Here is a 12,602-nt window from a genome sequence, read left to right on the forward strand (position 1 = left end):
TCTGAAACAGATTGAACCTACAGCTCTGAAACAGTGGTTCATATAAATGCAAATCTGGGAAGAAATAGAAAATATGCTTATTTACTAAATATTTTGATTTATTTCTTAAACAATAATGCCCTGCCACAGGCAGAGTGTTTGTTCATGAATGGGCACATCTCCGATGGGGAGTCTTTGATGAATACAATATTGACCAGCCTTTCTACATTTCCAGCCAAGGCACTATTGAAGCAACAAGGTATTTCTCTTTTGATTTTTACCCTCTGGTTTAAACAATATTTAATTCAATTCAGTCTAGTGATTCCCCTAGGCTGATCTTAGTACAGTGCACTGCACTGTAAGTGCTCAAAAAACACCACTGATTGATTCCTTCATTCATTCAATCATATTTATTGAGCACTTACCATGGGCAGAGCATGTACTAAGTACTTGGAAAGTACAATTCAGCAACAGATAGAGACAATCCCTACATAACAACACACTCACAGTCTAGAAGGGGGAGACAGACAACAAAACAAAACAAGTAGGCAGGCATCAACACCATCAAAATAGATAAATAACATTATAGATATATACATAACGTTAATAAAATAGATGGAGTACTAAATATGAACAAATATATACAAGTGCTGTGGGAGCGGATGGGAGTAAAACAGAGGGAGGGAGCAGGGGCAATGGGGAGGGGAGGAGGAGCAGAAGAGGAAAAGGGGAGGTGCTCAGTCTGGGAAGGTCTCCTGGAGGTGGTGAGCTCCCAGAAGGGTTTTGAAGAGGGGAAAAGAGCTAGTTTGGTGGTTGTGAGGGAGGGCGGGCATTCCAGGCCAGAGGTAAGACATGGGCCAGGAGTCGACAGCAAGACAGGCGAGAATGAGGCACAGTGAGGAGGTTAGCGGCAGAGGAGAAGAGTGTGTGGGCTGGGCTGTAGAAGGAGAGAAGGGAGGTGAGGTAGGAGAGGGTGAGGTGATGGACAGCTTTGAAGCCAGTAGAGAGGAGTTTTAGCTTCATACAAAGGTTGAAAGGTAACCACTGGAGATTTTTGAGGAGGGAGTGACATGTCCAGAGTGCTTCTGTAGAAAGATAATCTGGGCAGTTGAGTGAAGTATAGACTGAAGCAGGGAGAGAAAGGAGGTTGGGAGATCAGAAAGGATGCTGATGCAGCAATCCAGTCAGGATATGATGAGATATTGTACCAACAAGGTAGTGGTTCGGATGGAGAGGAAGAGGCAGATCTTGGGAAGGTGAGACCGGCAGGTTTTGGTGACGGATTGGACATGTGGGGTGAATGAGAGAGCAGAGTCAAGGATGACACTAAGGTTGTGGGCTTCCCGTTGTTGGGTAGGGACCATCTCTATATGTTGCCGACTTGTACTTCCCAAGCGCTTAGTATAGTGCTCTGCACACAGTAAGCGCTCAATAAATGCGATTGAATGAATGAATGAATGAATGAGATGGGAAGGATAGTAGTGACATCCACTTTGACGGGAAAGTCAGGGAGAGGGCAGGGTTTTGGAGGGAAGATAAGGAGCTCATATTGATTGTAAATCTCTCAACTTAGACTTGCTTTTTCCCCCTCAACAATCTTGCTTCTTTCCCCTCCCGTATGTTTCTCAACTCCTTTCCCACATCTCTTCCCACGTTCAAATGAAATTCTACCTGTTCCAACAAGTTTGTTCTACTTAATTTCGCAACACTCAGAGCCATATCATCATTTCAGTCAACTCTAACACCTCCAAACTTATTTAAACCCTCCTTAGCACTCATGTATATGTCTGATCAATTTATTTTGACTGCTAGTTGTAAATATTTCCATTTTTTTCCTCCCCTATTAATGTTCATGTTCTCTGTAGACAAAGAACATATCATCCAATTCCTCCTCCCACATTCCCTGTGGACAGATACAGGGAATGTGTCTGCTTATGTTATACTGTACTCTCCCAAGTGCTTAGTACAGTGCTCTGCACCCAGTAAGTGCTCAATAAATGTGATTGAATAAACTGAATGAATCCTACTGGGAGTTAGAGGACCTGGGCTCTAATGAGCATGTTGTGGGAAGGGCATGTGTGTGATTATTGTTGTATTGTGCTCTCCCAAGTGTTTAGTACAGTGCTTTGCACACTGAAAACATTCAGTATGACTGAATAAATGAATCCCAGCTTCTCCACTCACCCGCTGTGAGACCTTGAGCCTGCCGCATAACTTTCTCCATACCTCAGCTTCTTTATCTGTAAAATGGGGATAAAATACCTGTTTTCTCTCTCTCCTTTGGACTGTGAACTCATATGGGACAGGGACAATGTCCAACCTAATTGACTTTTAACTACCCCATTTAACAGATATTAGAATTATTTACCATTACTGTCAAAACTTTTCTATCCTCAGTTGAGCTTAAACTTGTCTCTTCATTTTGCCAGTAATGCTCAGTTACCTCTTGGATGGAATGGTGATAACTCAGAGAAAGGGAGAAGGATAAATTTAGAGGCAGTAAAACAAGAAAGAGTCACTTCTAAATTGCATCCAAATAACTTTTTAGATGCTCAGCTGATGTCACTGGTGAAAATATAGTACATCAATGCCAGGGGGGAAGCTGCATTAACAAACCATGCAGATTGGACCAAGAGACAGGCCTCTATGAAGTCGGCTGCACATTTGTTCCCGAGAAAATCCAGCATGCAAAGGGATCGATAATGTTTATGCAAAGCCTGGACTCTGTAAGTATCTTGTTCAGTACGCCATTGAGCTTAAGTCCTGAGTATTGAAATGCCCATAGTTAGGGGTGAAGTAAAATTAAATTGGGAACAGTTAAGGGAAGTTTTCATTTCTCCACTCAGTTGCCTTTCATAAAGTAACTATATTGCATGGAACCACATCAGAAACACCTGGGGATCAGGTCAAAGTGGCAGAGATAGCAGAAGCAGTGTGGCCTAGTGGGCTGGGAGTCAGAAAGACCTGGGTTCTAATCCTGACTCTGCCACTTGTCTGCTGTGTGAACGTGGGCGAGTCACTTACCTTCTCTGGGCCTCCGTTACCTCATCTGTAAAATGAGGATTAAGTTTGTTAGCTCTGATGGGGGACAGGGACTGTATCCAACTCAAATACCTTGTATTGACCCCAGCACTTAGTCCAGTGCTTGGAACATAGTAAGCACTATTTATTTATTTATTTATTTTACTTGTACATATCTATTCTATTTTATTTTGTTAGTATGTTTGGTTTTGTTCTCTGTCTCCCCCTTTTAGACTGTGAGCCCACTGTTGGATAGGGACTGTCTGTATATGTTGCCAACTTGTACTTCCCAAGCGCTTAGTACAGTGCTCTGCACACAGTAAACGCTCAAATATGATTGATTGATTGATCTTATGAAATAATGTGATAGTCACTCATCCAGAAAATAAAATGTACCCTTTGTATGAGCAAGTGATCTAGCAATTGAAAGCTGCCTCTTTGGGGTCAGTGATATTTTCTTCTTATTTAATATACATTTAGGTGGTTGAATTCTGTAATGCAGAAACCCATAACACAGAAGCTCCTAATCTCCAAAACAAAATGTGCAACCACAGAAGTACTTGGGATGTAATCATGAACTCCAGTGATTTCAGTAACTTATCTCCAATGGCAAAAATGAATAGACCACCTCCAACCGTATTCTCTCTGCTGCAAACTAAAGACCGAGTGGCCTGCTTAGTTCTCGATAAGTCTGGAAGCATCAGTCAGGTAAGACTGTTTTTTCCTAAACATTTTCAGAGAAAAGCAATTTTCAATAAATCCAATAAATGAAACTCTTTAAATAATGATTAAAGAATAATAATAGCATTTGTTAAGCTCTTTATGTGTGCTAAGCACTGTACTAAAACTGGGATAGATACAAGATAATCAGGTTAGATCCAATCCCTGCACGGTCTAAGTAGGAGAGAGAATGGGTTCTAAATCCCCATTTTACAGATGAGGAAACTGAGCCATATCAAAGTTAAGTGACAAAAAAATGTCCCCTCTTCCCTAATCTCTGTAGGTGATGCCAAGATTTCATGTTCCCATTGCCTGCAAGGATAAAGACCCAAAGGTTAAATCAAGACAGCTGATGTGCAGAGCCAAAATGGAACTTGGCTCTTTCTATATTAGTCTTTCCAGTAAATCAGACTATCTTTGACAGTAAGAGCAATATGAGTAGAGCAGGAAATTGCGGGAAAAAAATAACAGGAGAGGATATTTTTAATTACTATATTGTCACCGAAAATATTTCTTTTATACAGTGCTAGATATCACATTCCCTTTGAGTATTATGGGCTGGTGAAAATGACAGTATGGAATTTTGAACCTGTCATAAAAATAGACCAGTCTTCTGCATCTTTATCGTGTTAATTGTGGGAGTCCTGTGGTTGATGTTCAAATGTAGGACAGTCTTTCTTATATATTTGATGTTATTCTCAATAACTGAATTCCACATATTTCAAACCACTTTCATCAAACACCTGTCAACCAAGTATCTTTGAGAACAGGTAATCCCATTCCATAAAGACTTTAAGAAGTCATTTGTATTCAAGGACTTCAGAAATCCAAGCTACCTTGCAAAAAAAAAAAACAAACAAAAACAGAAATAAAAGCAGAAACATCTTTACTTTTCTAAATGGTCAAATAATTTCCTAGCTGTAGTAGTTTTTAACTATACCTCTTCTTCCATGCAGGAGGATCGCTTCAATCGGATGAATCAGGCAGCACAGGTGTTCCTATTGCAAATTGCTGAAGTGGGATCTTGGGTTGGGCTGGTCACATTTGACAGTGTTGCCCAGGTTCAAAATAAACTGAGTCAAATAGTCCAGGATGATGTATGTCATGAGCTCAGCTCAAAGCTGCCTAAAGTAGCTGATGGAGGAACATCCATTTGCAGTGGACTCCAACTGGGACTCCAGGTGAAAGCCATAATAGTAATAATAACATCATTTGTTAATCAATTTAGTGGTATTTATTGAGCAGGTATAATATAGAGAGCACTGTCTTAAGCATTTGGGAGAGCACAATGCAATAGAGTTGGTAGACTACGCACCAAACATTGTACTAAGCACTGGGGTAGATAATCTAGTTGCCAAGATCCGCCCTACATTGCCAAGATCCGCCCTACATTGCCAAGATCCGCCCTTTCCTCTCCATCCAAACTGCTACCCTGCTCATTCAAGCTCTCATCCTATCCCGTCTGGACTACTGCACCAGCCTTCTCTCTGATCTCCCATCCTCGTGTCTCTCTCCACTTCAATCCATACTTCATGCTGCTGCCCGGATTATCTTTGTCCAGAAACGCTCTGGGCATATTACTCCCCTCCTCAGAAATCTCCAGTGGCTACCAATCAATCTGCGCATCAGGCAGAAACTCCTCACCCTGGGCTTCAAGGCTGTCCATCCCCTCGCCCCCTCCTACCTCACCTCCCTTCTCTCCTTCTCCAGCCCAGCCCGCACCCTCTGCTGCCAATCTCCTCACTGTACCTCGCTCTCGCCTGTCCCGCCGTCGACCCCCGGCCCACGTCATCCCCCGGGCCTGGAATGCCCTCCCTCTGCCCCTCCGCCAAGCTAGCTCTCTTCCTCCCTTCAAGGCCCTGCTGAGAGCTCACCTCCTCCAGGAGGCCTTCCCAGACTGAGCCCCTTCCCTCCTCTCCCCCTCGTCCCCCTCTCCATCCCCCCATCTTACCTCCTTCCCTTCCCCACAGCACCTGTATATATGTATATATGGTTGTACATATTTATTACTCTATTTATTTATTTATTTTACTTGTACATTTCTATCCTATTTATTTTATTTTGTTGGTATGTTTGGTTCTGTTCTCTGTCTCCCCCTTTTAGACTGTGAGCCCACTGTTGGGTAGGGACTGTCTCTATGTGTTGCCAATTTGTACTTCCCAAGCGCTTAGTACAGTGCTCTGCACATAGTAAGCGCTCAATAAATACGATTGATTGATTGATTGATTCCTCCCTTCAAGGCCCTGCTGAGAGCTCACCTTCTCCAGGAAGCCTTCCCAGACTGAGCCCCTTCCTTCCTCTCCTCCTCGTCCCCCTCTCCATCCCCCCATCTTACCTCCTTCCCTTCCCCACAGCACCTGTATATATGGTTGTACATATTTATTACTCTATCTATTTATTTATTTATTTATTTTACTTGTACATTTCTATCCTATTTATTTTATTCTGTTGGTATGTTTGGTTCTGTTCTCTGTCTCCCCCTTTTAGACTGTGAGCCCACTGTTGGGTAGGGACTGTCTCTATGTGTTGCCAATTTGTACTTCCCAAGCGCTTAGTACAGTACTCTGCACATAGTAAGTGCTCAATAAATACGATTGATTGATTGATAGTTGAACACAGTTCCTGTCCCACATGGGGCTCTAAGTCTAAGGGCATGGAGAACAGGTATTCAAATCCCCATTTAACAAATGAGGAAATGGAGGCACAGAGAAGTTAAGTGACTGGCCCAAGGTCACACTGCAGACAAGTGATAGAGAGTTGGCATTGGAACACAGGTCCTCTGAAGGCCAGGCCTGTGCTCTCTCTCATAGGAAATGCTGCTTCTAAATTTCAGTGATGACTGGCTGCTAAACCTTCCCACATCCCAGATAAGGAAATATTTACCACAACAATCTAAGTTATCATCAAGCCTCAGTGGACAGCTAGTTAAATGGAGAAGAAACATGTCATAGTGGGTAGAGTGCTGACCTGTGAATCAGAGGACCTGGGTTCTAATTCCGGTTCTGCCCTGTGTCTGCTGTATGAGCTTGGGCAAGTCACCCCACTTCTCTGGGCCTCAGTTACCTCATCTGTAAAATGGGGATTAAGAGTATGAGCCACATGGTGGGCAGGGACTGTGTCCAACCTGATAAATTTATATCTACCCTAGTGCTTGGAACAGTGTTTGGCACATAAGAAGTACATTATTCTACTATACTATTCTATTTATTTTATTTTTTTAATATGTTTTGTTTTGTTGTCTGTCTCCCCCTTCTAGACTGTGAGCCCATTGTTGGGTAGGGACCATCTCTATATATTGCCAACTTGTACTTCCCAAGCACTTAGTACAGTGCTCTGCACACAGTAAGTGCTTAATACGATTGATTGAATGAATGAATGAAGTGCTTAAAAAGTGCCATAATTAGTTAATTTGGGGACTTTTAACTTCACTCCAAACTGTCCATGCTATTTCCAATCTTGGTCTCTCTTCTCCTCTTTACTGTTTGGGATTGTGGAGTGGATATTCATTCATTCATATTTATTAAGCGTTTACTAAGAGCTTGGATATTTCTAGTCTGTTGTCATACAGGCCCACCTACTTACTCCCAAAGCTACAGGTCCCTCTGAATTATATACTAAAATAATGGAAGCTAAGAAAAAACAGTGGAACCTTCTTGCCCTGAGACTAGGAAAAAAAAAAAAAAAAATCACATGATGATGATGATGATGGCATTTATTAAGTGCTTACTATGTGCACAGCACTGTTCTAAGCACTGGGAAGGTTGCAAGGTGATTGGGTTGTCCCACGGGTTGTGGGGGGGCTCACAGTCTTAATCCCCATTTTACAGATGAGGTAACTGAGGCTCAGAGAAGTTAAGTGACTTGCCCGAGGTCACACAGCAGACATGTGGCAGAGCTGGGATTCGAACCCATGACCTCTGACTCCAAAGCCCATGCTCTTTCCACTGAGCCACGCTGCTTCCCTATGAAGTCCCACTGGGGATGCTTCCCACAGGGAAGCCGCATGGCTTATTGGAAACAGCATGGGCTTGGGAGTTAGAGGACATGGATTCTAAACCCAGCTCTGCCACTCGTCTGCTGTGTGACCTTGGGCAAGCCACTTAACTTCTCTGTGCCTCAGTTACCTCATCTGTAAAATGGGGATTAAAAAATGTGAGCCTCCTGTGAGACAACCTGATTACCTTGAATCTACCCCAGCGCTTAGAACAGTGCCTGGCACATAGTAAGCACTTAAATACCAAAATAATAATAGTAATGATAATGCTAACAGAGTGATTGGAGCAAAACTCCCAGAGGACACGATTGAGAATGCACTGTGACCTAGTGAGAAGACCACAGGCATGGTAGAGGGCCAAAACCCTAATCCTGGCTCTGCCAATTGTTTGCTACATGATTTTGGGCAAGTCACTTGACTTCTCTGTGCCTCAATTTCCTCCACTCTAAAATGAGGATTCAATACCCATTAGACTGTGAGCCCCATGTGGTGTGGGGACTGTGTCCAACCTGGTTAACTTGCATCTATCTCGGATCTTAGAACAGTGCTTGACACATAGGAAGCTCTTAATACCATAATAATAAAAAAAATCATAATCAAGTATCTTTCGGGTCCATCAATTTTAATCAGGGATGGCTGACAACCTTTAAACCTCACTAGTTAACATTCTGTTCCTCAATTTTCAGGTAATTACCCAACATTTGCAAAGTACAGATGGTTCTGAAATCATATTATTGACCGATGGAGAAGACTCCACTATAAGCTCATGTTTTCAAGAAGTGAAACGAAGTGGAGCCATTATTCACACAATTGCTCTGGGAAAAAGTGCTGCAAAGGAATTAGAGGAACTGGCAAACATGACAGGTAATCACTCTGACCTTAAAATTCATTTTTAATGGGAAATCAAGTAATTTGTACACACAATCAACCAATGCTATTTACTGAGCACTTACTGTGTGGAAAGCACTGTACACTAAGCCCTTGGGAGAGAACAATTAGCAACAACACAATTAGCAGACACATTTCCTGCCCATAACGAGTTTACGGCCTAGTGGGTCAACTGGAAATCAAAATATACTTGGCAGAATGCTAAGCCAGATGTAATTCTTTCCAAGTAATGTGAACTTCCCTCTCAGGGTCACACCTGGAGAGTAGTGGTCTCCGTTATGGGAGGGAGAGTCAAGCAGAGGCCTGCCCATTCCATTCCTAGCTTGGACAGTGGCTAGCGAGTGGAAGGCGATCTGCTACAGTTCAAAACTCACTCATGCTGGGCAGCAGCGGCATGGGAGAGAGATGAGGGTGGAGACTCGAGTTTGCTGCGTGGAAGGCGGCAATGGTAAACCACTTCCATATTTTTTTTACCAAGAAAACTTTATGGATACACTACCAGAATGACTGCAGATGGAGAGGGGGGAGTTCTGGGAGAGATGTGTCCGTGGTATGTCTATAGTTCGGAAATGACTTGACGGCGTAAGACAAGAATGTGAACTATCGGTACTCAGGAGGGGATCTTAAAAATTTCATTATTCTTTAAAAAAGTAATGTCCTCTGATTTTGGAATTTTGGAAATGGGGCAGAGGTCAGGTCAAAAAACAAATTCGGCCTCTCACCTTTTCCTATCAATCAACCGTATTTATTGAGTGCTTACTGTGTGCAGAGCACTGTACTAAGCACTTGGGAAGTACAAGTTGCCAACATATAGAGACAGTTCCTACCCAACAGTGGGCTCACAGTCCAAGATAAACCAAAATTGGAGTTATTCTGGACAAGGCTATCTTAAAAAAAATTTTCTAGAGAAAAATCTGTGTGGGGATGGCATCTGCATAAGACAAATGAAAAGTACCTCTGGTGCACTGTAAAAATATCCCTAGGGAATAGAACCATGTTTTTTCACTTGTACTCACTAAAAGTTCAATTAGAATAATTTCATTTCAGGAGGATTTAGATTTTCTGCTACTGATGAAGTGGATCAGAATGGCCTGATTGATGCTTTCAGTGGACTTTCATCAAGAAGTGGGAATAGGTCTCAGAGGGCCATCCAGGTGTGTGTTTCAAAGATAATCCTTTGCTTTATCATATGTTTAATTATTTCTTACAGTCATTTGTAAGTAAAATTAAAATAACTTTTTCAAATTGACAAAATAACCAATTTCAGGTCATATTTTAAAATGAGAGGCACCAAAAGTTCTTATCATTGTTAAGTCCTATAGTTTAGACCACCAACCCTAAGATGGTTTGGGGAGGAGGAACTGCTTCAAGAATGGCAATTCTCACACTTCCCAACTCTATTATATTGTACTCCCCCAAGTGCTTAGTACACTGCCCTGAACACAGTCAATGCTCAATATTTATGATTGATTGACTTATTCTGGGCCTCTACTAGATTTTTTTAAACAACAGTCTGAACCTTCTTGCAATTTATTCCCTGCTAGCCATTACAGAGTTTTTTGCTGGGAAAACTCACCTCAAGTCACAAGAACAAATTATTTTGAACCTAGGAGGAAGTAAAGTGAGTCAAAACATAGCAGTCCATAACTGTAAGGTCTAGTTAATTCCTGTTAAAAAAAAGTTCTCTTCAGCACCATTAAAAGCTGAAACGTAAACTATCAACCTCTTCCAATATCCTAATAATGAAAGCATTTTTAAATGCTTACTCTGTGCCAAGCACTGGTGAAAATTCAAGATAAGGTGTGACGAGTCCCTGACCTTCACAGGATTCACAGTTTAAGGAGAGCAAGTACTTCATTCCTACTATGTGGATGAGGAAACAGAAGCACAGAGCAGTTAAGTGACTTGCCAGAAGTCACAAAGCAGGCAGGCCAGGCCTAGAATCCAAATCTCCTGACAGCCAGTCCCATATTTTTTCTCCTAGGTCTTGGTGCCACTCTAAATCTCCTAATAAGTGATTTGTTATGCTTTGGGGAAGAAAGGGCAAGCTACTTCTCAGTCTGGGAGGGAGCATTGTGGCTTAGTGGTAAGAGCACGGGTTTAGGAGTCAGAGGTCATGGGTTCTAATCTCAGCTCCGCCATTTGTCAGCTGTGTGACCTTGGGCAAATCACTTAACTTCTCTTTGCCTCAATTCCCTCATCTGTAAAATGGAGAATAAAACTGTGAGCCTCACGTGGGACAACCTGATTACTTTGTATCTATCCCAGTGCTTGGCACATAGTTAGCGCTTAATTCCACCATTATTATTACTGACTCCATTATACTCTCTCAAACCCTCAGCACACCCCTCTGCACAGTGTAGGCACTCCAAAAATACTATGAATTGATTTCTTGAGGATTATATTTCATCTTGAAATTTAATTTGGAGTTCATCATTTACTGTAAGCAGATTTTCTTTTCTTCTCTGCCAACAGGTTGAAAGTACAGGTTTAACTCTGCGAGGGAAACAGTGGCTGAATGGCACCGTGATTATCGATAGCACAATTGGAAACGACACTTTTTTTGTCATTACTTGGACCACCCAGACTCCAGAAATCTTTCTCCAGGATCCCAAAGGAAAGAAATACCAAAAGTCACAGTTCACAATCGGTGATGATCTCACTATCCGAACTGCCCGTCTCCAAATACCAGGCAGGGCAGAGGTAAGTTTTCCATCTTATCTTTCATTTTTGCATTTTCTCTAGGATGAAAAATTGACCTCATATTATGGTTACTGATTTATTCAACTCTTTTTCCCTGTGTCCAAGTTTCTCCCTATTTATAAATTAGGCATTAAAGAAAACACGGGATGCTGGTGCCATTCAGCACATCACTGCAGTGTGTTGTTGCTTATCATAGTTGGCTGAAAGTTTGAACACCTTCCTGGGACCCTAGTTTGTAATCAGGAGTGACTTGTGCAGTAAGGGGAATTTGGATCAAGGATGCTTAAAACTACAATTATGAGTTGGTATTTTTAATTGGGATGTACAAATGGGTATTGTCCCAAAGTAATCATTAATCAATTCTACTTATTGAGTGCTTGCTGTGTGCAGATCACTGTACTAAGCACTTGGGAGAGTAAAGCAGAGTTATAAACAAGTTCTCTACCCATGAGGAGTTTACGTCATAAAGGGAATCAGCCTTTGCTGAAATTGGAAATGACTTTCCCCAAAAAATGTAGGGAACTAAAATTCCAAAGGTGACTTCCGAACTATTGAACCAGTGGATTTAATCAGTGTGTGAAATATTTAACTTTGATTTTTCAGACAGGAACGTGGATTTACCACCTTCAGAACACAAGTCCAAGTCTCCAGGTCCTAACAGTGACAGTAACTTCTCGGGCCCAAAATCCCCAAATACCGCCAATTATTGCAACCGCTCACCTGAGTCAAAATTCTGCCCAGTTCCCTAGTCCAGTGATCATTTATTGTCAAGTTCATCAAGGGTTTTTGCCAGTCCTTGGAGCCAATGTGACCGCCATCATAGAAGCTGAGGATGGACATGTAACTACCATGGCTCTTTGGGACAATGGTGCAGGTAATGGTATTTTGGCATTAACTTCAGCATTTTAATCAAAAAGTATTACCACACTGCTATACCACTGCAAACCACTAAATGAGCATCAATTTTTTCAGGCAGATTTGTGGTCCTGAGTCTCAGGACTGAGAAGTGGTTGCCTATCAACCTCCATATAAAGCAAGAACTCCTCACTATTGGCTTCCAGAAGCAGCATGGCTCAGTTGAAAGAGCACAGGCTTTGGAGTCAGAGGTCTTGAGTTCAAATCCTGACTCCGCCAATTGCCAGCTGTGTGACTTTGGGCAAGTCACTTAACTTCTCCGTGCCTCAGTTACCTCATCTGTAAAATGGGGATGAAGACTGTGAGCCCCCCTGGGACTACCTGATCACCTTGTAACCTCCCCAGCGCTTAGAACAGTGATTTGCACATAGTAAGCACTTAA

General features: G+C 42.2%; 1 protein-coding gene across 1 annotated transcript in view; it reads left to right on the forward strand.

Moving 5' to 3' along the window:
• The window catches only part of LOC119927072 (calcium-activated chloride channel regulator 1-like), a 49,111-nt gene that overhangs the window by 23,199 nt on the left and 13,310 nt on the right, over window positions 1-12,602 (forward strand). The window contains 8 exon segments of the mRNA XM_038745614.1: window positions 130-238; window positions 2,528-2,705; window positions 3,481-3,708; window positions 4,677-4,901; window positions 8,401-8,578; window positions 9,650-9,756; window positions 11,078-11,305; window positions 11,909-12,179. Of these exon segments, the coding sequence (XP_038601542.1) occupies window positions 130-238; window positions 2,528-2,705; window positions 3,481-3,708; window positions 4,677-4,901; window positions 8,401-8,578; window positions 9,650-9,756; window positions 11,078-11,305; window positions 11,909-12,179 (1,524 nt within the window).

The sequence above is a fragment of the Tachyglossus aculeatus genome, chromosome 4, assembly GCF_015852505.1.
Source record: "Tachyglossus aculeatus isolate mTacAcu1 chromosome 4, mTacAcu1.pri, whole genome shotgun sequence".
In the NCBI taxonomy this organism is placed as follows: domain Eukaryota; kingdom Metazoa; phylum Chordata; class Mammalia; order Monotremata; family Tachyglossidae; genus Tachyglossus; species Tachyglossus aculeatus.